This window comes from Nyctereutes procyonoides, unplaced genomic scaffold (genome assembly GCF_905146905.1).
Source record: "Nyctereutes procyonoides isolate TBG_1078 unplaced genomic scaffold, NYPRO_anot_genome, whole genome shotgun sequence".
In the NCBI taxonomy this organism is placed as follows: domain Eukaryota; kingdom Metazoa; phylum Chordata; class Mammalia; order Carnivora; family Canidae; genus Nyctereutes; species Nyctereutes procyonoides.
The window spans coordinates 19,003,455-19,029,788 of NW_026575048.1; the positions used below are offsets into that span (position 1 = coordinate 19,003,455).

The following is a 26,334-nucleotide window of genomic DNA, read 5'->3' on the forward strand; positions in this document are numbered from 1 at the left end:
ATCTTTGAAACCTTAACATCTTTTTTTTAAATTTTTATTTATTTATGATAGTCACACACACGAGAGAGAGAGAGAGAGAGGCAGAGACATAGGCAGAGGGAGAAGCAGGCTCCATGCACCGGGAGTCTGACGTGGGATTCGATCCCGGGTCTCCAGGATCGCGCCCTGGGCCAAAGGCAGGCGCCAAACTGCTGCGCCACCCAGGGGTCCCCAAAACCTTAACATCTTTGAAACTGAAATGCATCTCATGGTTAATTGCATGTCTTAACTGGTAGCATCTCTTCTTTCCTAATAACCATTTCCTATAAAATAATGGCGTATCTTAGAGTTGATATTGTCCTAGATTCAATGAATATATCAGGATGTGAACAAGAAATAAAGAATTCAAAGGCAAAGTTTTAAACTTGGGTGACTGGAAGAACCCTTATTCCTAATAGAGAAGGAAGGGTGTTTGTTTCCTTGGCCCCTGGGTAGGAGTCTAATCAAATCTTCCATTTGAACAATGACCTAAAGACAATATTGTGGCTCACCTACTTTCCCCACCTGAACTAATTAATAACTAAAAATAAGAGGAGTCTTATTAATGACAACTTTAATATGAAGATGTGTTTGACCCTCAAGAAACATTAATAACCTCAAGGGAGGAGTGAGTTGCCATTGAAAGATGATGCTTAGGGATGGATGGCATGCAGTTTCTGGATCCAGTCGATACTCAAATACATCAAGGCAACTGATAACATTAGTCATTTGAACAATCGGTACTTCTTCAAATACTGGTTCACTTCTTCCTTGGGGTAGGGACGGAGCGCAATGCAAGTGGCGATGTTCTCAGGCTGCTCCAGCCACAGCATGTGGTCAATGTTCTTCTGTTGCAGGGTCTCAGCCAGCTCCTTCAGGGTGCTCTCATCTGCAGCCTACCAGTGGCAGAGCAAAGAACACCGATCAAATGGCCTACTTAGGAAGTATCAGAAGGCAATGAAAAAACAAGCATGGGGATGCCTGCATGGCTCAGTGGTTGAGTATCTGCTTTAGGCTCAGGGCGTGTTCCAGGGATCTGGGATCGAGTCCCACATTGGGCTCCCTGCAGGGAGCCTGCTTCTCCCTCTGCCTATGTCTCTGCCTCTCTCTCTGTGTCTCTCATGAATAAATAAATGAAGTCCAAAAAAAAAGAAGAATGAAAAAACAAGCATGGAAGGGGTTCCTCTTGACTGAAATTGACTGAAAGTAGGAGAACAGTTCTCTCAACAAAGGAGCCTAAAGCACATCTCCAGAAGCAACAGCTCACTGCCCCTTCTGCCATGTTCTCTCCGTAGGCCCTTAGATAAGGAGCCTGGGGGCAGGACAGGGAAAGGCGTAATATGCCTGTTTCTAAAGTGGAAAGATTTTTCTCTTCTCTCTTGGGATGCTGTATGTGTTGTCCGTAATTATGCTCTCTGTATTTTCTACTTCTCTTATGGTGGTGCCCATACAGCTATCCCTAATCCTTCAGCCAGCTCTGACTTTAAGAGCTGAGAAGGATATGACACTAACAGCATGTTACCTCCATCTCCATTCTCCCTTCCCACCCAACCCCAACCAACCCTGAAGGGTTTTCCTTTTGCTGGGATAGCTCCTATTTGTTGGCTCAGAGGGCAAACCATTCCTCCCACATCTTTCTCCAATTGTTTCTCATCATCCTCATCACCACACTGACTCCTATTAACAGCAAGTGTTAGAGCTAGCACTCAGAAAATAATTTGTGTTATGTGGCTTTTTTTTTTTTTTTTTTTTTTTTTTGCCTAGTAAGGCAGAAGCCACTCAGATAACTAGAGGTTTGTCCTATCAAATTAGAGGAGGCCAACCAAGACTGTCACTCTATATCTAGAGTCTTCTGGACACAGCCATGCTAGAGGCAAACCCATGGACTTCTGCCTCCTTCTTCAGCATCAGCAGCACAGGACAGTGAGTTAGAGTGAGTCCAAACTCTTGCTCTGTCCCTTAGTGACTGTGCAGTCTTTATTTTTAAAGTAAGCTTTAGGGGATCCCTGGGTGGCCTGCCACCCAGTGTAGAGCCTGCTTTGGGCCCAGGGCATGATCCTAGAGACCCAGGATCGAGTCCCACATCAGGCTCCCTGCATGGAGCCTGCTTCTCCCTCTGCCTGTGTCTCTGCCTCTCTCTGTGTGTCTCTTGTGAATAAAATCTTTAAAAAAAATAAAAATAAAGTAAGCTCCACACTCAGTGTGGAGCTCAACTGGGGGCCCAAACTCAGGACTCTGAGATCAAGACCTGAGCTGAGATCAAGAGTCACATGCCTAACCTACAGGGCCATCCAGGTGCCCCAGTGACTGTGTGATTTTGATGAGTTACATGACTAAGCTGGGCCTTTCTTTCCCCTTCATAGAACAGGGATGATAACGCTTCCTAGTAGTAGTGACGATTCAATGGAATTAGGCTCAGACTAGTGCCTGGCACATAGTAAGCACCCAATAAATGGAGTTAGCCTTGGCATGTTCTTCTATTTTACTGGTCTTTACAGCTACAGCATCACCTTAATTTAATCCCTGGTGACTCCTTGGTCCCTTTCCTGAGTTACGGCTAACAACTAGGAATCGCCAGATGTCTTTGACTTAGAGGAGGTCACCTAATCTCTGTGGGCTTTAGATCTCTCTGAGAAAAGGGGTAAATATATTATCTGCCTGAATGTAAGGGAGGAGGGATGTCTGAACCAGATGATTTATTGAGGCTCTCTTCCTATAAAAAGAGTCTAAATAAAAAGCTATCTGCTTCTTTTCTATCTGCTCGGATTCTCGAGATATTTTCCCACAGGTTATTGCCTGATATTTTACTACCCAACAGTTTTTCTCTTGAAAGATCATCTGCTCTTGCCAGCTACCCATAAAGGGATCACCCCACCCAAGGGTCCTAGTTTGTTTAAAATAAATCTTATACTATAAAGTAAAATATGTGCTTAATGTAGAAAACTAAAAAGAATAGAGAAGCATTAGAAAATAACCAAAGTCCCACCACCTGCTTAATATTTGGATGTATTTCCTTAGTTTTTCCTCCCCAAATTTGTATCATTTTGTATAGAATACAGTTCAGCTCGGTAATGAGCACTCTTCCATGCCAACTAAACATGCTCCAAAACCATGATTTATGCGAGCCTTATAATAGCACATTTTATGAGCATAAAATGAACCAATCGCTAGTGTTGGAAATTTGGTAATCTCCACGTTTTTACTATTATAAAGTGCTCCTCTGAATATTCTTGGACTATACAATGAATGCTCTTTGGTGCATCTGAGTTATCTTCCTAAGATACATTTCCAGCAGCAGAATTGACACGCGGAGAGAGGTTAAGGGTAAGACCTGTCTGGCCATCTGCAGAACACCGGTGGTGTCTGGGATTTATGATGCTAAGTTCAAGTTATAGGAGGTGCACATTTACTTTCAAATAATTAGGCGTCATAGCCTGGCAATGCTTCATTTGGACTTCGCTGGCAATACGGAACCCCGTGTCCCTGTCCCTTCTGCAGGTTTCTCGGGGGAGGGGGCGGCCGGTAGCGCGGGCCGCGGGGATAGAAGGGCGGGGCCTCGTTCCACCTGCCTCCCCCCTCACAGGCCTGCCCCAGGAGGGACGCTCCCCTAGAGCGGAGGGGTGCCGGAAGCATCGATAACCCGCCCGACGTCCACACTTGACACAGTCAGGCCCCGTCCAGCCACCGAGGGAGGGCGCAAGTCCCTGAACCCCTTTCCGAAACTTAGGTGTAAAGAACTCCTCCCCACTCAAGCGGCAGCCGCTCAGCGAGGTTAGGCCTCGGCCTCAGGGCCACACCCACTTCCGCTCTCGACGGCCTCGGCACCCCTCCCCCTCCGCCGGGTGCCTCACCTCGAGGACCACCTTGCGCATGCGCCCCAGGTCCTGGAGGTAAGCGGCCGTGTGGGGGTGGTCGCGATGAAGATGCAAGGCCGCAGTGGCTGCGTGACAGGCCTGCGCTACTAGTGCGCCCGCTGGCCAGGAGAATGGAGCTTGCGATAGATCCTTTCGTAACACCAAGTATTGGACTAGGATCTGCGGCTCTGCGCCGGAGGCCGCCATCTTCCGGGCCCACAGAAAGGCCGGACCTACTCCCCGGTGCATGCCGGGATGAGGGAGGGGCCCTGAGCGCCGCCATGTTTTTGTACGGTGGGGACGCAAAGCACGCTGGGTCCGACTGGTTTGATTTTGAAGGCGTGAAGGGCGGGAATTCTCATCCCTGTCGTGCGCGAGCGAGAAGCGCGGAGGAAAGGAGGCGGAAGACCCAGTGACGGACAGGACCGTGACCAGGGTGGAAGGCTGTCGGCCTCTTAGAAAGCCGTGTAGTGGGGCGCGCGCTGGGCAGGTAGACGGGGACACCGCCGGCGGGGACCGGGAACGGGAGGGGCGGGGCGGGGGGGGGCGCTGGTTCTTAGTGGTGACAGACACTTGGACTGTCCGGGGGTCGACGGTGCGTGCCTGACTTGTGCGCGTCTTCCCGTGAATAGGTGTGACTTTCTTTTTTTGTCTTTTGCCAGCAAGGGTATCCGGGTCCCTCTTACCGCTTGCCTGCACAACTTCATAGCACGGCCTGTAGAAATCTAAGGAGATGGAGTGGGCGAATGACGGCAAGTCCAAAGGAGGTATTCCCCGGGTCGCCTTTCCCCCTTACTACTGCTGCCGAGATGACCCCTAGGTCAAAAGAGCCCCTTCCTCCAATGAACGATGTATGACCTGGCCTGTTTGGGAACATTTTGGTGAAAGGAGCAAAAAACATTGAAGACTCAGAGGGACAGGCAGCTAAGATCATTCATCGCATAGGAAAATTCTTCAAATATTTGTAGGTTCCAGCCCGTTTTTATACCGATAGGGTGTGTTCATGACATGCTCATTGTTTATATTCAGAGCTACAGGTTAGCCAGTGAGCTCTCTTTTCAGGATTTTTTTTTTTTAATTTTTATTTATTTATGATAGGCACACACACAGAGAGAGGCAGAGACACAGGCAGAGGGAGAAGCAGGCTCCATGCACCGGGAGCCCGACGTGGGATTCGATCCCGGGTCTCCATGATCGCGCCCTGGGCCAAAGGCAGGCGCTAAACCGCTGCGCCACCCACGGATCCCTCAAGATTTTTTTGGGGTCCCTTTCGCATTACACCTGTGAAAGGGTCGGTGCCAGGCAGTGACTTTTGGTGTTGGTTAGACCTAGGTTGGAGTCCTAGCTCTGCAATTAGAAATTTCCTGGCTTTGGGGCAGCCCCGGTGGCCCAGCGGTTTAGCGCCGCTTTCTGGCCGGGGCGTGATCCTGGAGTCCTGGGATCGAGTTCCACGTCGGGCTCCCTGCATGGAGCCTGCTTCTCCCTCTGTCTCTGCCTCTCTCTCTGTGTGTGTGTCTGTCATAAATAAATAAAAAAATCTAAAAAAAAAAAAAAAAAAAGAAAAAGAGAAAGAAGGAAAGAAAAAGAAAGGAAAAGAAAGGAAAAAAGAAAAAGAACAAGAGAAAGAGAGAAAGAAATTTCCTGGCTTTGAGGCACCTGGTTGGCTCAGTGGTTGAGCAGCTGCCTTCAGCTCAGGGCGTGATCCCCTGGGGTCCTGGGATCGAGTCCTGCCGGGAGCCTGTTTCACCCTCTGCCTGTGTCTTTGCCTGTCTCTGTGTCTTCATGAATGAATAAATCAAATCTTTAAGAAAAAAGAAATTTCCTGGCCTTGGGCAAGTTGTTTTGCTTTTCTCTGCCTCAATTTCTTCATCTGGAAAATGGAGGCAAATAATAGCCTTAACGATGGTGGTTGTGGAGATTAAATGAGTATTCTCTTCATGCTTTAATTCTTTTTTTTTTTTTTTAAGATTTTATTTATTTATTCATGATAGACACAGAGAGAGAGAGGCAGAGACACAGGCAGAGGGAGGAGCAGGCTCCATGCAGGGAGTCTGAGGTGGGACTCCATTCGAGACTCCAGGATCATGCCCTGGGCGAAGGGAGGCGCTTAAACCGCTGAGCCACCCAGGCTGCCCCATGCTTTAATTCTTTACATGGTTTGCAAGTAAAGCATCTAGCACAAGTGTCTTAACGTGTAGGAAATGTTCAGCAAATGCTTTGTTAGACTGGATTGGCATTATGAAACTGACCTTTCCTAAATTGGTCCTTAATCTCTTGGGAACTGGGATTTGCCTCAATTTCTGTCCAACCATGAACTTGTTTTCCTTTTCTAATACACAGTAATACTGATAGGCAGTTCCCTTTAGTGTGTATCTTTATAGTCCTTTGTGAATAATACTTTTTTTAAGATTTTATTTATTCATGAGAGACACAGAGAGCGACACAGGCAGAGGGAGAAGCAGGCTCCGTGTGGGGAGCCTGATGCAGTATTCGATCCCAGGACCCCGGGATCACACCCTGAGCCAAAGGCAGATCAACCACTGAGCCACTCAGACTTTCCTGAATAATACTTTGCAGAGCTTCAGTGTATTTAGTTTAAGTCTCTCTGAATGTCTAAATCCAAAGAGATCTGCATTAGCACTTTGGGAATACATGCATAAAAGCCAATTTAAAAAATAATTCTGCATTTTATTTTAAAAATATTTTTAAGATTTTATTCATTTATTTGACAGAGCACAAGCAGGGGGAGCAGTAGGCAGAGGGAGAAGGAGAAGGATCAGCACGGAGCCAGACACAGGGCTTGATCCTAGGACCCTGGGATCATGACCCAAACAGAAGGCAGACACCTAAGCAACTGAACTACTCAGGCACCCCTAATTCTATATTTTAAAAGTTTCTGAGAGACCCTGAATCTGGTGACCCTGTTTTCTCCTAAGTCCTTATTATCATGGGTAACTGAGATGAGTTGTATTCAGAAAATGCTCTCTTTAGGCATTGTCCTAGTCAGAGACTACTTGTACATTAGTACTGAGCCTAAGAGGTTGCTTATCATTGATTTCTGTTGTCAGCTCCTCTGGTTTTATAAACTGTGGCCAATGTCTAACATTTTAGTGGGCTAGGTTCTGAAAAAAGAGCCACCCTGGGTTCCCCACTGAAATGCTTCCTGTTGCCAGAGTTAGAAATCCCCGGCTTCTTGTGAAATTGTCTTTTTACTTTTCTCAGGTGTTTTAGCTCACTTGGAAAGATTAGAGATTCAAGTGAACAGATCTCATAAAAACTTAGAAGATCCACAGAGAGCACAGGCAGTCGAACATGCTCTCAGGATCAAGATTCATAAACTGAGACGTCTACGAGATGAGCTGAGAAGTGAAGTGAAGCGACGTCAAGCCAGAGTGAGTGCAGAGGTGACATTGTAGGTTTTCCTGGAGTGTAAAGAACAAGGATCATCTGGGAATTAGTACATTTGGATAATGAGTTTCACTTGTGTTCTTACTAGATTGATTTCAGCCCTTGACCTCTCAAATGATCCATCCTGTTGAATCAACTAATACCAATATCAAGCAATAATTTTCAGATGCTCCTGTTGGGCCTGGCAAGTTCTTTGTAATAGTCTTTTAGCCTGCACTCAGAGACATGAGTGTTACTTTACTCTCAGCCTGACTTGAGTCATTGGCACTTTTGTCATTAGTGCCATCTTTCCCTTACCCATGCTTGATACCATGTAGTGAACTTTGATTCTTCCCTCTTTTCAATTTTCTCTCTAGCCCAGGGTCAGTCAGCAAGACCTGTCAAATTTTCCTATAGATTGTCTCTGTACTTCAAGTATTATCCATATATTATGTGGTAAGTATTTACTAGGTGATTTGAATACCAGGATCATTATAGTAGTCTGCTAGTTGTTTCTCTTCCTGTATAACTAGTTCTCCAGTAACTCTTGCACAGCCAAGAAAGTGCTTCATAAAACACTATATCACTGAGCTTTATATAAGTGTAAAAAGTATAAACTCTTTCATGTCTGACTTTTTTTTTGCTACTCAGCAAAAAAGTTTTTTTTTTTTAAAAAAGCTCAGTTTTATCTGAGATTCATCCAAACTGGTGCAATATAGTTATTCTTTTTTATTGGTATATAGTAATTTCATTTTATGAATAGTCCACAATTAATTTACTTAATTGCATTGTTGGTGACATTTAGGCTAATTAGGTTGTTTCACTTGGGGCTGTGAAACATTCCTGTTCCTGTCTTTTGATGTAAAAATATGTACTTTTCTATTGGGTGTATATCTTGTAGAATTTGCTAGGTCACATGGTATGTATATTGTCTTCAGTAAATACTGCCACACAGTTTCTGGAAGTGATTATACCAGTTTTATATTCATAGCACCAGTGTATAAGATTTCCATTGTTTTGCATCTTGATACTGTCAGCTTAAGAAATTTGTCCCTCTGTGGAAGTGTCATAGTATCTCATGGTGGAGTAATTTGCAATTGCCTGATAATTAACACTATTAAAGTACCTGTATTGGATACTTGAAAGTCTTCTTTTGTGAAATATGCTTTTTGGCTTCTGCAAAAATTGTATTGTCTCTTACTGAATTGTAGAGTCTTTACGTATATTGGATATGAATTCTTCAGTATATGTATGATGAATCTTCTCTTAGCCTGTGGCTTGCTTTTTTACTCTCTAATGGTGTCTTATGATGAAAAGAAAGTCTTCATTTTAATGAAGTTTGATTTAGGAATCTGACTTATTGCTTTTTGTTTTCTTTTAATAAATCTTTGCCTAACTTATGGTGATAAAGATGTTCTGTGGTATTTTCTAAAAGCTCTATTGTACTTTCTACTTTCAGAATTATAGTCCATCTGGAGTTGATTTTTTTATGTATGGTATGAAATAGGGTCATACTTTTTTTGTTTTTCCATATGGCTATCCATTGCATCCAGTACCACTTTCTAAAGTCCATTCTTTTACCACTGTTTTGTCATGGATCTTCGGGTCCATTGTGAGTCTGTTTCTGACTTCTGTTCCATTGGTCTATTTGTGCTTGTACCAGAGGTTCATTTACTCTTAAATGTTGACACCTGTCATATATGTTGTCTCCTTCAGAATTATCTTGGGTATTCTTGGCCCTTTGAATTTTACATAAATTTGGGAATCAGCCATCAGTTTCCAAAAACCTATAGTTTTGATTGGGATTGCATTTAATGTATACACTAATTTGGAGGGAATTGAAGTATTTTCAGTATTGCATCTTCTAGCTAATATACATGATATATCTTCCCATTTATTTAGTTCTTCAGTTTCTCTCAGTATTATGTATAGTTTTATGTGCAGAGATCTTAAACATCTTTCATTATATTTATCTTTATGTATTTGATTTTTCCTGATATTACTGTATATGGCAGAGATAAGCAAACTTTTCCTAAGGCCAGATCATCAACATTTTAGGCTTTGTGAGCCAGTTGGTATTTATGGGAGCTGCTCAGCTCTGTGTTTTGTGAAACAGCCATAGACAATATGTAAATTAATGAATGTGTTCCAGTAAAACCTTACTACAAAAATAAGTATCAAGTTGGGTTTGACCCACAAACCACATTTTGATGACCTGTGATATATGGTATTATTTTTTAGAAATTTTATTTTTAAATTGTTATGTAGAAATATATTTGATTTTTGTATATTGACTTTATATATCATAACATTGCTAAATCTACATTAATTCTATTTATCTCTCTATTCTTTTGGGATTTCTACATTTGGAATCATGTCATAAGCAAACAATAAGTTTTACTTCTTTCCAACCCTTGTAACTTGTTTTTCTTGCCTTATTCGATTAGCTAAGATCTTCGGTATATTGAGTAGAAATCGTCTTAGAGTCAGCCTGTTTGCTCTATATTTTGTAGAGATACTCTTATCAAATTAAGGAAATGCTCTTCTATATCTTGTTTGCTAGAGTTTTGTGATCAGGTCTTGAATTTCTTAAATATTTTTACTGCATATATTAAGATGATCATATGGTGATACATATTGATTGGTGTTTGAGTGATGATGGCTTACATTTTTGGGATAAACCTAATTTGGTTTGATGTGTTATCCTTTCTATATAATGCTGAATTATATTTGCTAGTTGGACTTTGACATCTAAATTCATGAGATTATCTTGTGAAATTTTTTTAATATCCATGTGAGGTTTTGGCATCAAGTTTAACCCGGTCTCAGAAAGCAAGTTGGGGTGTTTTCCCTTTTTTTCTATTTGCTGGAATAGCTTCTATAAAATAAATGTGGTTTTTCCTTAAATTTTTATAAAGAATTACCTGGTAAAGCCCTTCGGGACTCTTCTGGGAAGGTTTTAAGTTTATGACTCAATTTCTTTGATTAATATAAATCGACTAATTTATATTAATATTGTTAATATATTACTATAAATATATCAATATAATTATTATAAATATAAATTAATATAATTTTAATAGGAATTGATTGAATATAAATTTCCTATTTCCTCTTGGGTCATCTTTAGTAAGTTGCATTTCTCAGGGAATTTGTCTATTTCATGTAAACTCACATGTTAAAGTTGGTCAGTAGTATTGTCTCATTTTTATTCTGATGCTAGTAATTTGTGTTCACTCTTCATTCTTTTTCTTTCCTTGGTCAGTTTTGTTAAGTTTTATCAATTTTGTATTAATTTTATTAAAGAACCAACTTTTGGCATTATTGATTTTCTCTATTATACATTTTTGTTGTATTTTTATTAACATCTTATCATTCTACCCTTCCTTCTTTTTGGATTTAAGTTGCTTTTAGCTTCCTGAAATGAAACCTTAATTGATTTTTTTTTTTTTTGTAGTCTTTCTTTTCTCTTTTTTGTATGTGAGGTTATAAATTTCCCACAAAACATAATGTCTTAGTTAATGTGGGCTGTTGTAACAAAAATACCATAAACTGGGTGGCTTATCAGTAACACATGTGTCTCACAGTTCGAGAGGTTGGGAAATCCAAAATTATGGGCCTGGCAGGTTCAATGTCCAGTGAGGACCTGGTTCCTCATGAAGTCTTCTCATGTAGCCTCATATGATCGAAGGGGCAAACTAGCTTTCTGGGGTCCCTTACATGGGTACTAATCCCATTCATGAGGGCCTCAATATTGTGACCTACTTACCAGCCAGAGGCCCCACCTCCAAATACCACCACATTGGGCATTAGGTTTCAGTGTATGAATTTTGAAGGATACAAAGATTCAGTCCATAGCACTTGGCTTTAACTATATCCCTTAAGTTGTGGTATGTTGTTTTCATTGTTTTGTTCACCCTGTACTTATCCTAGACTTTGCTCACACCCTTTTCTTGTTCTTCTCACAATACTCTCCATTTCCACCAAAGTTGTAATTGTTCTTCAGGCCAGCACAGTTTCTACTTCTGATTCCTGGCACTGTGACCCACAAGGTTCTTCCTCTGTTGTGAATTCATAGCACTAACTGGTCATTGTAGCATTTCTTGAGTTGTTATACAATAAATACACTGCACTTAGTTTTCTTTTTGCTTGTGTGAGGCCAAGGACCCTTTGTGGTGCCCCTATCCAGTTTGGTTTGCTGTGTACTTTGCAGGTTAGAGCATCTATTGCTAATGAAGAGCCTGATCAAACACAGGAAATCGGTGAGCAAGAAGTTGCAGAAAGAAGACAGGAAAATGTGAAAGCTATTCTGCAGGCATATCGTTTTACAGGTATAATTTATTTTCTGACCTATTCCAGTCTGAGTCTCTTGCTTCTAGTGAGTTGGTTTGCTATATGTATCATTAGTCTTGGACTTATTTCATGAGCTTAGATTTTTGCCTTCCTCAACATACACACACCAAGCTGGCATACTATTTGTAGGCATCTTGACCTACAAAATTGGCCTCTTTTTGCAAAGGTTGGTTGGGGGCTGGCTTAGATTATTCATTTTAGCTATTCAGTGTGTGTCAGAACTTGTACTAGAATTGCCTTTGCTTGGGGATCCCTGGGTAGCTCAGCGGTTTAGTGCCTGCCTTCGGCCCAGGGCGTGATCCTGGGGTCCCGGGATCAAGTCCCACATCAGGCTCCCTGCATGAAGCCTGCTTCTCCCTCTGCCTGTGTCTATGCCTCTCTCTGTCTCTCATGAATAAATAAATAAAATCTTAAAAAAAAAAAAAAAAAAAAAGAACTGCCTTTGCTGCTGGCTGGCTTAATGCCACTGGTCAAATAGTTTGAACCCATTAAGTCTCTGTTTCCCCATTAAAATGGGGATCTATCCTGCCCATTATCTATGGCATAGATTGTAGAAGAAACTGGACATTAATTGACACTCAGAAAAAGAAGTAAAATGAAAATTTCAAAATGTTTTTCCATAATTTGATATTAGGATGTTTTTGTCTTTTCCACCATTCTTCTGTGGTTTTAATAACTCACATTCAAAGTGAGCCAGAGTAAGTGAAAAGAGTCTGTGATGTTCTTTCAACACATTTGAACATGTACTGTATTTATGAGGCAATGCTAAAGCGAATGGAATGTGCAGCTGAAGAAGATCCTGCCTTTGCTGACATTTGCTGAGGGGTGTTGCCTTCTTTGCTTCAGGGCTTAGTGGGAAACTGACCAGCCGAGGGGTCTGTGTCTGCATCAGCACTGCTTTTGAGGGAAATCTGCTGGATTCCTATTTTATCGACCTTGTTCTACAGAAGCCACTTTGGATACATCACCATTCAATTCCAATCTTCATTCCCTTGGAGGAGATATCTGCAAAATACCTGCAGACTAATATTCAGCGCTTCCTGTTCTGTCTTTGTGAATACCTAAATGCTTATGCTGGAAGGAAGTACCAGGCAGATCGACTTCAGGTATCTGTCTGGAATCTTACATAGCACGTTATGAGCCCAGAATAGGCTTAAAAGGGGGTGGGGAAGGCAAATTTTCTTCTGTATTTTAAAATATTTTATAATTCTGAGCCAGATATTTGACCATTATCCTTCTCATGTGTGTTTCCTATTTATATACAAGCTATTGTCCACCTCCTTCCCCTGTTGAAACTGGATGCTGTTGAAGTGTGGGTACTGCTTACAGGATTATTCACTCCTGAATGGTGGTCCTCAGGCTTTTATACTTGACCCTTTCTTCCTTCACAAAGTAGTATAGTCATACCTCATTTTATTGTACTTTATTGCTCTTTGCAGATACTGCATTTTTCTACAAATTGAAGGTTTGTAGCAATTGTTGAGCAAGCCTATTGGTGTCATTTTCCAACTTGTTCACTTTGTGTCTCTCACATTTTGGCAATTCTCGCAATATTTCATACTTTTTCATTTGTTATGGTGATCTGATCATTGATTATGACTCACTGAAAGTTCAAATGATGGTTAGCATTTTTTAGTGAGAAAGTATTTTTTAATTAAGATGTGTAATTGGTTTTTTTAGACATAATGCTATTGCATACTTAATAGACTACAGTGTAGTGTAAACAGAAATGTCCTGGGAAACCAGAAAATTCATTTGACTCACTTTATTGCAGTGGTCTGGAACTGAACCCACAGTATCTCCGACATATGTCTGTATAGTTTCTATGCTTTTAATTCAGTGGGTATATAGAGTACCTACTATGTGCCAAGTGTCTTGCTGAACCTTGGGTCTATATAGATGCAAAGCAGAAAATTACATAGGGGAATACTATCCATCTTTGCCTAAACTCTGGCCTAGCTTCTCAGGGTTGCAGTGGAGCTAGTTTTGGGGTAAAACAAGTTTTTTTAAGTAGACAGGAAATGAATGCAGATAAAGAATAGGTGACTTTTTATAAGTTAGTGCCTCCCTCCCATGCATTTAGAATGACTCTGAAGCTCTTGGTTGTTAGTTAAACTGATATGAGAATGCAGACACAAAGCATTTTAGCCAGCTATACAAAGACAACATATCTCCCTTTTGTCCCCAGGCTCTGGCCAATTATTTAGCACTTCCTGCAGGCCTTCCTAGGATGCTGCCAACTCTTAGTTATCTTTTAAATCTTTATCATTCGTTCTTTTTAGACTTTTCTCAGTCCTTTAAGTCTCTGAAATTTGATTCATGGGCCCTATTTTTGTAGATCTGTTTGAAGTCACCACCACTCACTGCCTTTGGAACTATAATCATCATATACTTTGTGTCTTGATCCCCACCCTCTTCAGAGTGACTTTGCAGCCTATCTCGCTCGGCCCTTGCAGAGAAACCCGCTGTGCAACTTGCTGTCATTTACTTACAAAGTGGAGCTGCGGGGTCAGTTGTTCCTGTTTTGTGCTAGACTGCTGTATAAGGACCTCACAACCACCCTCCCAACGGACGTCACCATTACCTACCCAGGTGAGAGGAAGATGCCTCAATGAAGAAATAACGTGCTCTGTGTGATTCAAGTTAAATGAAACATAGTAAAATAGGTAAGACTGTATCCGTTGGACCTCTGGAGACCTGTTAATTGACTAGAAATTTACTAAGATACAAAGAATATTTTCCTTTTTTTTTTACCATTTTTCCTCTCTTTTGTTAGTAGCAAACATAATTACCCTAGTTCCCACCTCCTTTGCTCCATCCAACTCTGCCAGTGTTCCATCAGTTTGTGATTTGTTGTCATTGGAAACCCCTCTTGAAGAGAGACAGCTAATGAGGCGGAGTCGTAGGGTTACTTGTGTTGAAGAAGGCCAAAATACTCATTTCACTAAGAAGCCAATTAGACAAATAAGTATACACTTAGTTCTCTAGAGACTCTTCTGTATATGGGAATTTCTTACGGCTGGCTGAGTTGTGTTATTGTTTTAGTTTAATGTACCATAGTCATGTGTCATGGGCAATAATGAAAAATGGGATCAAATATTTTTAGGAGGTGGAAGTTTTGAAGCTGCCACAGATTTCACACCATAGGTTTTAGACTTCTGACAGTGTCTGTTTGGGTCTCAAAATTTCATTTGGTCTCAGTTCTAGAGCGAAAAAACAGGTTACGTGAGTCCAGAATATCAATGATCTGGGTTCTGATTCCCTCAATTTCACTAAAGGAGATTGATATAATGTTTTAGAAACGGATGCATTACCCCCCTCTTGGGAAGAACAACGAGCATCTCATGAAAATCTGTTTTTTACGAAGCCCTTACATCAAGCTTTTACTTCATTTGCAAGAAAAGGAGAGAAGTTGGATGTGACCCAGGTCTAGGATACTATTTTCATTGGGAACACGTCAAAAGTGAGTAAAATAATACTGTGCATAGTCCCAGGCTAGGTCCTAGGAACTGCAAAGTATTGAAAGGCTCAGACCCCTGCCTGGGGACTGTCCTTGCAATGAGAACAGTCACCCACCTCATCAGGGTGGCAGGGGGCAAGTTTGGACGGTGGAGGTATTGAGCATATGTTTTAGATGAAAATCAGAATGGTTTATGGGGCAGAAGGCATTTTGTGAAAGGGAGTTTGTATCTTTTAGCTAAAAGGTATGTCTAGCTTTTAATGAAAGCTTTAAGTCTGCCTTACTTTGAGACTTTTGCAGAGAAAGTTCTTAGAACACTCTAGATTCCTTATGTGACAGGAATCACACAGTTAAGGAGAAGGTGTGTTTGATCTTTATTTCGAAGCAGTTTGTTCTAGGCTACAGTTTTATAAAGAAAAAAGTACTGTGGATATCAGGGCTCTATGTAGCTAATATCTTGTTCTAAACATGCTAGTAGAGAGTTTGTAAGTCTGCTCAAACTCAGTGGTAATAAACGGAAGCAGACCCACCCTCCCTTATCTCTCTCCTGCAAGTTCTCAGCCACAGCTGCATGGTTATTCCAACCCCCCAGCCCTTGCAGTCTTCTGATCTCAGTGTGTGGATCCTTTCTCCTTATAATACTGGCCTCAGCCTTGCTGACACATTTTGTTCCTTATGGGGATATGTATAGGGATGGTGCTCAGATGTGAAAGCCTGTGTCTGGCAGGGTCCAGCGATTTCAATGCCTGTCCTCGCTTTGCGCAGTCACAAATAGGAGTCTTTACTTTCCTTCCTGCCCTGGACCCAGAGCTGCATCCAGGCCTCTAATGTGGTCACTTCCTAGACTTGATGATCGGGAAGCAACCTACCTGGTGTGGGTGCCCAGGGGACAGGTAGGGTCAGCTTGGACCACCATTTAGAGGAAAGGAGTTTGAGACTAATCACATGTCTTAGTTCAGGCTCTTGCCTTTCAGGCATGTGGTAAGGATGCATGGTGTGAGTTAGCAAAGTACTTAACAGAATTCTCACAGTGATCACATTCAAGTTGAATAAAGCTTTTAATAAAACAGTCTTGTTTATCAATACCTGTAAATTCTCTTTTAAAGCAGTAGCAAAGGCGACTGTAGCAAGAGCTCAAGAGGCAAGGCAATATCGGAAAGTGTTTTTTTTTTTTTAACAGAAAGTTAAAAATATAAATGTAGAAGATCTGTTTATATATTTTTCTCTCAGAAATAAATTCCCTTTCCCTCCCTCCCACCAGGTAAAAGGAAATATTGCACTTTCTGCTCTCATAACTAAGGTGGCAGGGGTTCCAGAAGAACCTTTCAAGATTACCAGGAACATCAGCATGAGGGCCAGGTCACCTAACCTGGACCATATGGAGACAAGCAGGTCTCCAGCTTGAAAAGGCTGCTTCCAGGTGAGCGCTGGGGAGCAGAACACTTGCCTGCTCAGCCGCCAAGTCCTCTTCTGAAGTACAGCTTTCCCATCTCTGCTCCCAGCCTGGAAGCAAAGGCTGCTTTGTTCCACCCCGGACACATTTCCTACTCACAGTGGCCATGGCCTCTCTGGGGGAAGGAGGGCTGGTCAGACCCAGGGCTCCGGAAGGATTGTTCCAGTACTACGCCTAAGACCCCTACTCTCTGAGGAAGCTGCAGGCACACTGAGGAATAGTATGGCCATCCTCAGAGCTCACGTATCCATGAACAAATGAAGGCTTGAGGAGATTTTTAAACCTAAAGTCTATGTGAGTGTGCACTTCAACAATTTGGGAATGTTGGGACTTGGTCATTTGTCCTTTCCCAGGGCCTTTCTTTGACTCCAAAAAATAGATTTTCCCTTCCCATTTGGACTGTTGTGGGGCTAGAGGCCATTCAGGAGTTGTCCACCACCTGGTGGGGCAGGGTGACGGAGGAGCCATTAGGGAAGGCAGCTGGCTTGTCACGCCCCTTCAAGAAAAAGGTTAGCAGCTCCCCCTTCCCTTTCACAAAGATGGGCCCTCGCCTCACAAAGCGGAAGCCGTACTCTCGAAGGATGGCTTGTGTTTCTTCCACCACCTGTAGAAGAACATAGTGTGGTCTCAGACCAGGACTGCCCAGAGGTATCTGCATGTAGCCTACAGGTCCCAGTGAGCCCGTCTGTCATGCTCTTCTCCAGACCTCTTGGGCCAAACCCCTTATTCTATATACCAGTAGGCACAGGGTGGTTTGCCTAAGGTCTTTTCCTCTCCCAAAGACTGTGATGCTGCCACAGAGAACCCATGGCCATCCTCTGGGGACAGTAAGCACTCCCTGTTCTTTTGTCTCCTGTCCCTACTCTGAGGCACTTTCTAGCCCAACCCAGGTGACTCCATTCAGGATGACTTCAGGGGGGAACTGCTGGAGGCACAAGAGGTTAGAAAGTTCTTACCAAGAGGCAGGATAGTCTAAAGAAGAACTTAAATTTTAGAAAGCGGGGCGAAGTATTTCCTCCCTTCTACTGAGACATCTCTTCCCACCTTTGCCTGTAATCTCCCAGAATTACCAGCTTGCTACTCTGGGCTGACACAGAGGCAGTGGTGCATGGCCAAATACACCCTGTCCTGATTTTTTTCCCATCCCCTGGGTCTGAGCACATGCTCATCTCTGTTGCTGGACCTACCTGAATGTTGCCCATGACCCCTGTGGACTCCATCCTGCTGGCCACATTGACAGTATTGCCCCAGATGTCATAGTGTGGTTTCCGGGCTCCAATGACCCCAGCCAGTACCCCTCCTTTGTTCATGCCTGGCGGAGAAGAAAACATTGAGTACAGCCACGAGCTGTATTTTGTCATTATCCCATCTCAGAAGCCACCAGCTCTAATAGAGAATTCACCACCTGACCCCAACCACTGAGCAAGCTCCTGAGTCTGTTAACCTATTCCTCATGAAGCTTGTCTCTAAGCCACCAGAGGGCAGATATGTCTCCTCTTTATCCTGTCCTGGCCATTGTGGTAACTAATTTATGCAGTATGGAAGTTCCAGTGTCTTGTGACCTCACCCAGGATGAGAATCCCTGCGCCTCTTCCTATTTGGGGCAGCAGGGGACATTAGCTCCCAACAGGCTGGACCAAAGTAGCAAAGCTCTCTGCAGGCACGGGGGATTGCTCGGGGCGGTAGACAGCCTGACTTCCAGCCATACTCAGAAAGCAGGCTAATCGCTGTAAGCGGTATGGGACACAGCTGACCATCATTTTGTCAGATTGCAGTCGTCATCTGGGAGAGATCCCTAAGGTCCCATCCTGAGCTGTATGTGTGACCCTCCCCAACCTAAATGCCTCAGGGCTAAGTCTCTCGCCCTTCCTGTCGATTTGCTGAGTACCCTGCTTCAGAGGGAGCCTTTCAGGGGCACACAAGCTGAAAAACGCTTACCTATGCGCAGCATAAAGTTGTTGAAGGATTGGTTGTTGATGTTCGTGAGTGTATCCTTCATGGCTAGAGCAAAGTCAGCCAGATCAGCCAGGTGCTGCCAGCGCTCTTTGTCTGACTTCTCCTCCTGTGCCAGGGAGCAGCAGGGAGAGTGTCAGGAGCCAGTATCGACACCTTCCTCCTCCTCCAGCATCTGGAGAATTCTGCATCTCCTTGTTAAAGGCCTTATTCTCCACTTACCACAGAGGCATCGGTGACTGCTGCCTCTGCTTGCCACTGACTGTTCACCTGGATCCCTTAGGGTCCCCAGGTGGGGAAGACCAATCCTCCCCAGCCAAATGGCTTCCTGTCTGCCATGTAGCTGATCAGGAGTCCTACCTACCTCATCATTAACCTTGCCTGACCTGGTCTCTTAGGTTTGGGATAGTTCTCATTTTGATTCCTTAACTAGATTATAAACACTTGAAGGCCACAACCCTTTTTAAACACATTTTTTTAGCCTTGCCAATAAAATGGAGGTGGTAATAGTACTTACCTCCTATAGAATGGTTTTAAGATAAAACAAGATGATAATAGCTTAAGAAACAGCTCTTGGGACCAGGGTCCCCACAGCTCATTTCCTTTCCTAGTAGCTAAACAACTAGCTGCACAGGTCTGATTTAACAAAAGAACAGGCTGATGCCAGCCAGTGTGCTCTGAAGACCCCTTCTGTAACAAAACTCCCAACCTGGATGTTTTCATTGTTACATAATCTCATGGACAGTTTCTACTTCCTCCCTAGTTCTTTCAAAAGTCTAGAGCATGAAGGGAGCATGGCCACTGCTGGAGCAGCTTCTGCTCTAAGCTGTGCAACAATGGAGGGATCATGTATCTGATTATTTCTCTGCTCATTAAACTTTGCCAGTAAACCCGATTTTAAATTTATATCACGTGGTGCTGGTGGTATATATGGGTGACCCACTGGCACAGCAGCACTCAGCAGGGTCCGCTACCCTTGTAACTCCTTGGTTCACACATGCTAGGTGTGGGCTGCCTCTCTCTCACCTCAGGAAGCAGAGCCCCATCTCCAGCCACTGATGTGGTTAGCTACCTTGTTGGAGCTGGCAAAGCCGTTGGTGTTGACATCTGGGGTGACTCCTGAAGCTGCCATATAGGTGCTGCCAATGGTTTTGATCTTGGTGATGACCCGGAATTTGGGATTGTCCAGAAGCTGAGCCAGTGTTGAAAAAGAAAGAAACGTCAGTAGAGTCTAGGGAGATGAATGAGCCAACTAATGACAGATATGCCTGTTCACAGCAACCCAAGTCTTCCAAGAGATGCTTTCCTAAAAACCCTACCTATTCTGCCGTTTGTTGGGCACATGATGTTAGGCAGTCTTCCTGATTGAGCCTGTTTCTAGGACCTTAACATGGGACAAAGCTGCCAGGCCCCTAGGGTATTTGAGCATGTATGTAAAAGTATTTGCCTTGGTATACAATTTTCTTAATATTTACTGAATCTGAATTTGGGGGTAGGAGGAACCTGGGGCCTCAGGATCTTGTTTTGGCCAGTCTTTATGCTGTGAACTTGTAGGCAACTTCCCAGGCTCCGCTTTCCCCACTCAGCTCCACCAGGCTACTGAAGTTCCTGCATCACAGGGAGGCTCATCTAAGAAAACGGAGCAGACAGGGTAACTACAACTTCCCTTTGGCTTCTGCAGCCTGTCCTGAGAATCTGGAATGAGCTGGCTTTGGGGCAGGAGAGAAGCAGGATGGGCACTCACAGAATCAAAGTCTGAGATGATCTCATTGAGGAAGCGCAGACACTCAATGCCACCATTATTGATGCTCTCTTCTGTGTAGAAGTCGGCAAAGTTGGGTAGAGAGGCAAACATGACTCCAATCTCATCGTAAGACTGGCTATACAGCTCCTAAAAAGAGGCAGGGCCACAGTACTCAAAGAAATACCAGTGGAATGATGTGCCACAGAAATGAATCTATCTTCCACACACGTTTAGTACATTCAGCTTTTTGGACAGTTCCCTCCCAGATTATCCTAACTTTGGGTTATAAGGCAGTGGCTCATCACAACTTTGAATGAGTAAAAAAGTTTCTCTAGGCCCTGTAACCAGTCTAGCTTTGAGAAAGGATGGAGTTGGGGGAGTGAAGCATAAGAGCCCTTCCGTGTGAGGGGATCACAACTGACTGGTAGGCTCCAGCCAAGGCCTCATCTGAAAATGATGTGCAGCCCACGGAAAATCTTAGTAGTGCCCTTTACTGAAAGCTTGTGAAATTCCTCCCTTGCTTATGTTGCAGTTGCTGCTTGTGTGCAGCCCTGCCTGGACCAGTGCCAGCTTCTGAGACGGCCTTGGCCCAGAGGGGCTGATGAAAGTAAGGTCAGCCTCATGGCTACAGGCTACGCCATGAGGCCACCCCTCACCTCATCCCTCTTCTTGGACCCCAGGAAGTGGCGTGCCACGTGCTCAGGCAACATGTTGGTGACCAAGGCCTCATTCCAGCGCCGCATCTCGTAAACACGTTCCTTCTGGTCATGGACCTCAATCTTCCACAAAAACAGTGTCCTTGCCAGTTTTTCAACCTGTGGACACAGGCAAGGTGTGTGCTTTAGCTGGCTGATGAAAAGACGAACAAGTTGGAAGGCTTCTACATGGAAAAACGCAGGAAAATGACTAAACGGCAAGGGAAAGATAACATAGACCCACCGACTCAAGGCCACCACAGCAAGGACTCCAGCCTCGCTGTGGTTATGCAGGGCTCCAAGAAGCCTTCTGGATATTTGGGGAGCGGGGATAGCCCTAATTCTGGGACCTCATTCTAGCTACAGGTCTATCTTGGAGCCGGGTGGCAGCACTGGGAATCTCCGCTCAGGGTGGAGTTCCCACCTCCTTCTGGCCAGCAAGTGTCTGGAAAATGCCGTACTTTCGCTGGCAAACCACTGGGGGGCACTTGGGCTGACATGGAACCTCTTCCCCTCCCTCTTGCTTTTTTTCCCTTCAGAACTTTATCACCTTCTTTCCCTTTCTCTTCTGTTTCCATGGTGAGTGTGTTAGTGAATCCCAGAGCCTGCGTGGGTGAAAATCCTCAGGCCCCTGGCCCCAGGAAACAGAGCCAATTTTCTCTAAGCTTTTACACCTGCTCCCTGTGCTGCTTCAGCATGCTGGGGGCAGTCAGAAGAAGAGGTTAAAAAAAAAAAAAAAACTGCTCTTGTATTACAAGGGAGAGAATGAGAAAACAGAGCTGGCGACAGCTTGGCCAGGGCCACATGCCAGGCTGGATAAGGGAGACCAGCATTCCTTAACAGCTTGGTTTTTAGATCCTGAGCCTGCTACTCGGGAGGCCCCAAAAGGTTGTGTGCAGAGGAGGGTGTGCAGGCACTCACGTGGCGTGAGAAGTAGTAAAAGCTCAGCATCATGACGAAGATCATCACTGTCATGGAGTACTTGGAAGGCACCAGGGGCAGCCTGCAGGGCAGAAAGGAATCCATCTGCCCATGCTGCCCTCTTGGAAGGGAGTTTGATTCCCTCCAACTGGGCTGTGCCTTTCCTGTCCCCCTGGGCCAGAAACTTCCCAGCTCCTTAAGCACTTTCACATCAAGTCCAGACTCTCACATGTAAATCTTAAATCACTGGACTCCTAAATAGCCCAGCCCTGCCCCCTCCGGGAATCCACATCAGAGCTCCCCAGATGTTTTATAACTGCTGCATCAACTGGTAACAGCAGTAAGTGTGACCTCTGGAGAAAGAGACTAGCGTTGCCGTGATGGGACCAAGACACCATTCTATGATTTTTTAGTAACTTCACATTTTTGTATGGAGCTACAGTTTTCATTACTATACAATAGTCCATTGTATGAATATATCACAACTTGTGTACCCATTTGTTATTGACATGAGTTTTCATCTGCTTTGGATGTTTGTGTGTATGTGTTGCTATGATGAACGTGACTATGGATGATCCTGCACACGCCCTGGGACATAGAAATGTGCACAAGTTTCTATAAGGAATGTAGGGAGCAGTGGAATTGTTGGGTCAGAAGTCTATTTGCAACTTTACTAAATTCCAAGTTGTTTTCTAAAATGGTACCAATTTATAGTCCCATCAGGAGTGAATTACCATTGTACTTGATATCACCTGACGTCTTAATTCCTGCCAAACTGGTAGGTGTGTAGTGGTCTTTTGTTTTGGTCCCTAATTCTCATGTCCTTAATTATGTGAATGCCTTTCATTTATTAAGTGGACAAATTATAAAAATTCAGAGCTAGAAGGGACTTCGGAGAACTTCTAGTCCAGCGTCCTCTTCAAGACCTGAAACAGACTCAAACGCTGGCCAGGCTGCGGCCCCAGAGAGTGCCTGCGCCCCAGAGAGCTTCTAGATAGGGTGCAGTGCTCTTTCCTCCTCATTTTCCTGCAGTCTATCTTGCCAGCCAGTTACATGCAGCCATCACATCCATGTGGCTGTTCCCGCTCTCCTCACCCAGCCTGGCCCCTGTCCCACCCCTGAAACCACACGGCCGCTGCTCTCCTGATGAGGCCACAACGGCCAGGTCCACACCCAAACCATTCTACCTCTGCTCCAGCCCTCCTACAGAAACACTAACTTCTCAAAGAATTTCCCACATCGTGTGCCTCTGAAGTGTGACACAGTGGACTTCTCTGGTCTCTAGAAGAAAAGGAAACTAAATGCAGATCAAAAAGGGGAAGCAGCTGCCCTTACCTGACAGTGCCATTGAGCCCAGAGGTGGACAATCCCTGCATCTTCTCTAAGGCGACCATGGGAAAGCTGTAGGACAGACAATTGCACACTCAGGTCCCATCTGGGGACAAGATGCTGATGCTAGTGGCCACAGACATAGCCTGGCTCTTTGACTCATCGAGAAGGGAAAGCATTACCCCATGATCACAGCCAACTAGTGGCATATTTGTGAGAAGTCCCAAACCCTGATTCCATACGATCCTTTGATGAGCCCAAGGCCATGACTTGGAGTAGGGACTTGGGGGGTGGGAAGGAGGAGGCAGTATAGACATTTCATCTTAGATGAAATGGACTTTCATCTTACTCATGTTCCTGGAAACGTTTGCGGTCGTATTCGTCAAAGATGGGGCGCCAGGCATAGATGTTGATGACAGCCACAGCGCCCGTGACGAGTAGCATGAGCGTGAGTTTCACCATGTGGCTGACCTGCACCAGCATGATGGTAGCGATGAGGGACAGCACGGCAACATAGTTGTAATACTTGGGGTTCTCTACGCAGCCATCATCCACCTCCAACCCTGCAGTGCTGTTGTGTGGTCCTGTGTAGTACTGGAGACAGCTAAGCTGGAGGCCGGGACCATGGGGTGGGGAGAACACGGGTTGCAAGAGAACAGCAGACACTGGTCAGAGGCGGCTGGCCTGTGGCTGTGTACACGCAGCTGCCACGTCCCCCAGCAACCTCAGAAACACTGCCAGGACAATTTACCAGGGAACAGTAACAGAAAAGTTAGTAATTCCCACTAAGAGCTTGACTGTATCTCATTTGAGATTCATGAAAATTGTCAAGTATTTTTAGTATTGCCACCTTTATAGAAAACCCAGAGGCTGGACTTGTGCCAACTAGTGCAATCAGCAAGTGGTAAAGCCAGAGTGAGGAGTCGAGTTTTTAGCTTTCAAATACAACACACTCTTGCGCATATCACACTGTTACTTAAGGAGGGGCCACAGGGCCAACCAGTGAGCCCCCCACTCACAACCTTGCCGTGATGGCAGCCAGCCTCTGCTCAGACACTTCTGTTTCTGGAACCTGGTCCCACTGCTGGGCAGATGGAAGTCAGTGGAAAGTACATCCGTAAACTGAATCAAACCTCCTTTTTGTAACTTCTACCCACCAGTGCTGGTCTGGCTCTAGGGAAGTTCTCAGCATGTGGAAAGTTTTCATGCCTTCCTGGTCTTTTCACCCCTCCACTGGCTACAGGATCTTGAGATGTCCTGCACAGTGTCCATACCCTATTAAACAATGGTCCCCAGACCCGGCACCAGGCTCCAGGGGTGTTCAGAAACACAAGGGGCCTCGGGCTTCTCTTGCCTGTGCTTGGGTACCGTGCAAGCAGGGGCACGTTAGGTTCTGGAGCTCCTAACTTCTCATTCTAGTTGGACTTTGAATCAACTGGCCCTAGGTCTTTTTCACCTGGCCTGCTATCAGAGTAAGTCTCCATGGTGAGGTTTTCTTCCTGTGCTTAAATTGTTAAAGAAAATAAAGCAAATGATAGAACATTTATTTGAAAAAAGTAGGACTTGTAAGAGCACGTATATAGTACTGCCAAAATTGTTGGGAACCATGACGACTGACGAGAACATCAATTGCAGATCCAAGCTGCCAATGCTCATCAGTAACTAACTGGTGGCTCTGAATCAACAGATCTGAGCTTCCAACTGCTGGCCCCCCACCACCCCCAGGAAAGCATCTGGTTGCTCCCTTGGGACCTGCAGCTTCTCCATGAATTGAGAAGGGCAGAGAGGATCATTTGTCTGCCCCTAGCCATTTGGGCTCTAGGAAGGTCTGGCAACAGTCAAATGGACGAAGGCCAAACAGGAGAGCTCCTTTAGCGGAACAGGTTTACCTCCCTGGTCCTGCTGGATGCCAGACACTAGCCACACTGTAGGGAGCACTTCAGATACGCAGAATGCTTGCAAGTATTGTGCCCCGTGGGCAGTGACGTACAGAGCTTCTTGCCAGCATTGGGATTTAGATCGGCTTAATCCTTGATTCTGTCACTTACTGGCTTTGTGATCTGAAACAAGTGAATTAACCTGAGCCTCAAAGCTGTAGTAGATAAGGACATCAACTTCTTGGAACTGTTTGATTGAGTCAACATCCAGTACAGGACCTGGAGCTTGGTGTTGGGCTCTTGGACTCTGGGAGAACGAGGAGCTGGGAGAAGCAGGTCAGTCTCAGGTTTCTGCGGTACAAGACCCCCTCTGTTTGGCCAAGGTGATCTGTTTAGGAAACTAAGTGCCACTCCAACCCCATGTCTAGTGGTGGAGGACTGGTTGTTAAACTGCTCATCCTGGCTAACACAGAAGCCCTTCTCCACTGAGAGCAGGTGTGTTCCTTCAACAAACACAGCAGGAGCTCACCATGTCCACGACGTTGGCCATAACCAGAATGAAGATGGCTAACATGGCCCATGTGTTCCTGGCCCAGCGGGTCCGGTCGATCCAAGTCGAGAAGGCGACGAGCTTCTTAGGAAAGGCCTAGAATGAATGGAATTCCAGGGGCCATGAGTCTTGATAGTCTTTTCCTCCATAAGTATGACTGCTAATAACTCTGGTTGCTCCCCTACCTCCCAGGGACCTAAAACATAGTCCTTTGCCTACGAATCAACCAAAAACTGACTGGCAAAGCTGAGAAGGTAGAGCAGGAAGCTGGTGCTCTGTTCAGTCCTACGGGAGGTGTCTGTGACAGAGCAGGGCGTCAGATACCCGAGCCCTTTCTGCAGCAGATGTGGTGACCTGCCCAGGACGCTGGGGGTGGTGCCAGCCAGCAGCAGTTCACTCTAAGTCCAAGCAGCAAGTCTGTGTCAGGGAACAATTTTCAGGGCCAGTGATCTTTGCCTGGCTGCTCTTGCCTTTCCTGCATCAGTATACCCTGAGTCCTCCACATTACCTGACAAGCCCCTTGCTAGACTCATTTCCCTTCAACACTGCTTTTCTCTTGTCGTTCTGATCAAAACTTCTGCATGGCACCCCAGTTCTTATAGCAGAAAATCCCAGTCTCTTTGTCTGGCTTTCCTGGTCCTTCAGAGTCTGGGGCCAACCCCCTTCCAGGTGGGCCTCCATTGCTTTTCTGCACATTTTCCCGTTTGGGCTCTGGGGTACGCACCCATGCTTGCTCAGCT

The 26,334-nt window shown here is 44.7% G+C and overlaps 3 protein-coding genes across 3 annotated transcripts in view; 1 reads left to right on the forward strand and 2 right to left on the reverse strand.

The window, feature by feature from the left end:
* Positions 1 to 575: 575 nt before the first annotated feature.
* Positions 576 to 4,182, reverse strand: PTRHD1 (peptidyl-tRNA hydrolase domain containing 1). Its single transcript, XM_055327287.1, has 2 exons — positions 3,870 to 4,182; positions 576 to 914 (listed from the first exon to the last, which is right to left on the reverse strand). The coding sequence occupies exons 1-2, from the start codon at positions 4,119 to 4,121 to the stop codon at positions 744 to 746; spliced, it is 423 nt and encodes a 140-aa protein (XP_055183262.1). The 5' UTR covers positions 4,122 to 4,182; the 3' UTR covers positions 576 to 743.
* Positions 4,183 to 4,283: 101 nt separating this feature from the next.
* Positions 4,284 to 16,807, forward strand: CENPO (centromere protein O). The gene is made up of 8 exons (XM_055327286.1): positions 4,284 to 4,362; positions 4,535 to 4,639; positions 7,095 to 7,264; positions 11,473 to 11,590; positions 12,459 to 12,718; positions 14,033 to 14,204; positions 14,912 to 15,075; positions 16,334 to 16,807. Exons 2-7 carry the CDS (start codon positions 4,606 to 4,608, stop codon positions 15,043 to 15,045), a joined length of 888 nt encoding a protein of 295 aa, XP_055183261.1. The 5' UTR covers positions 4,284 to 4,362; positions 4,535 to 4,605; the 3' UTR covers positions 15,046 to 15,075; positions 16,334 to 16,807.
* The window catches only part of ADCY3 (adenylate cyclase 3), an 82,210-nt gene continuing 71,987 nt past the window's right edge, over positions 16,112 to 26,334 (reverse strand). The window contains exons 13-22 of the mRNA XM_055327285.1: positions 25,574 to 25,690; positions 23,517 to 23,776; positions 23,174 to 23,239; positions 21,839 to 21,920; positions 20,879 to 21,037; positions 20,223 to 20,369; positions 19,551 to 19,670; positions 18,464 to 18,587; positions 17,713 to 17,837; positions 16,112 to 17,129 (exon numbers count right to left, since the gene is read on the reverse strand). Coding sequence (XP_055183260.1) covers positions 16,947 to 17,129; positions 17,713 to 17,837; positions 18,464 to 18,587; positions 19,551 to 19,670; positions 20,223 to 20,369; positions 20,879 to 21,037; positions 21,839 to 21,920; positions 23,174 to 23,239; positions 23,517 to 23,776; positions 25,574 to 25,690 — 1,383 coding nt within the window. The 3' untranslated portion in view covers positions 16,112 to 16,946. The remainder of the gene's footprint in view (positions 17,130 to 17,712; positions 17,838 to 18,463; positions 18,588 to 19,550; positions 19,671 to 20,222; positions 20,370 to 20,878; positions 21,038 to 21,838; positions 21,921 to 23,173; positions 23,240 to 23,516; positions 23,777 to 25,573; positions 25,691 to 26,334) is intronic.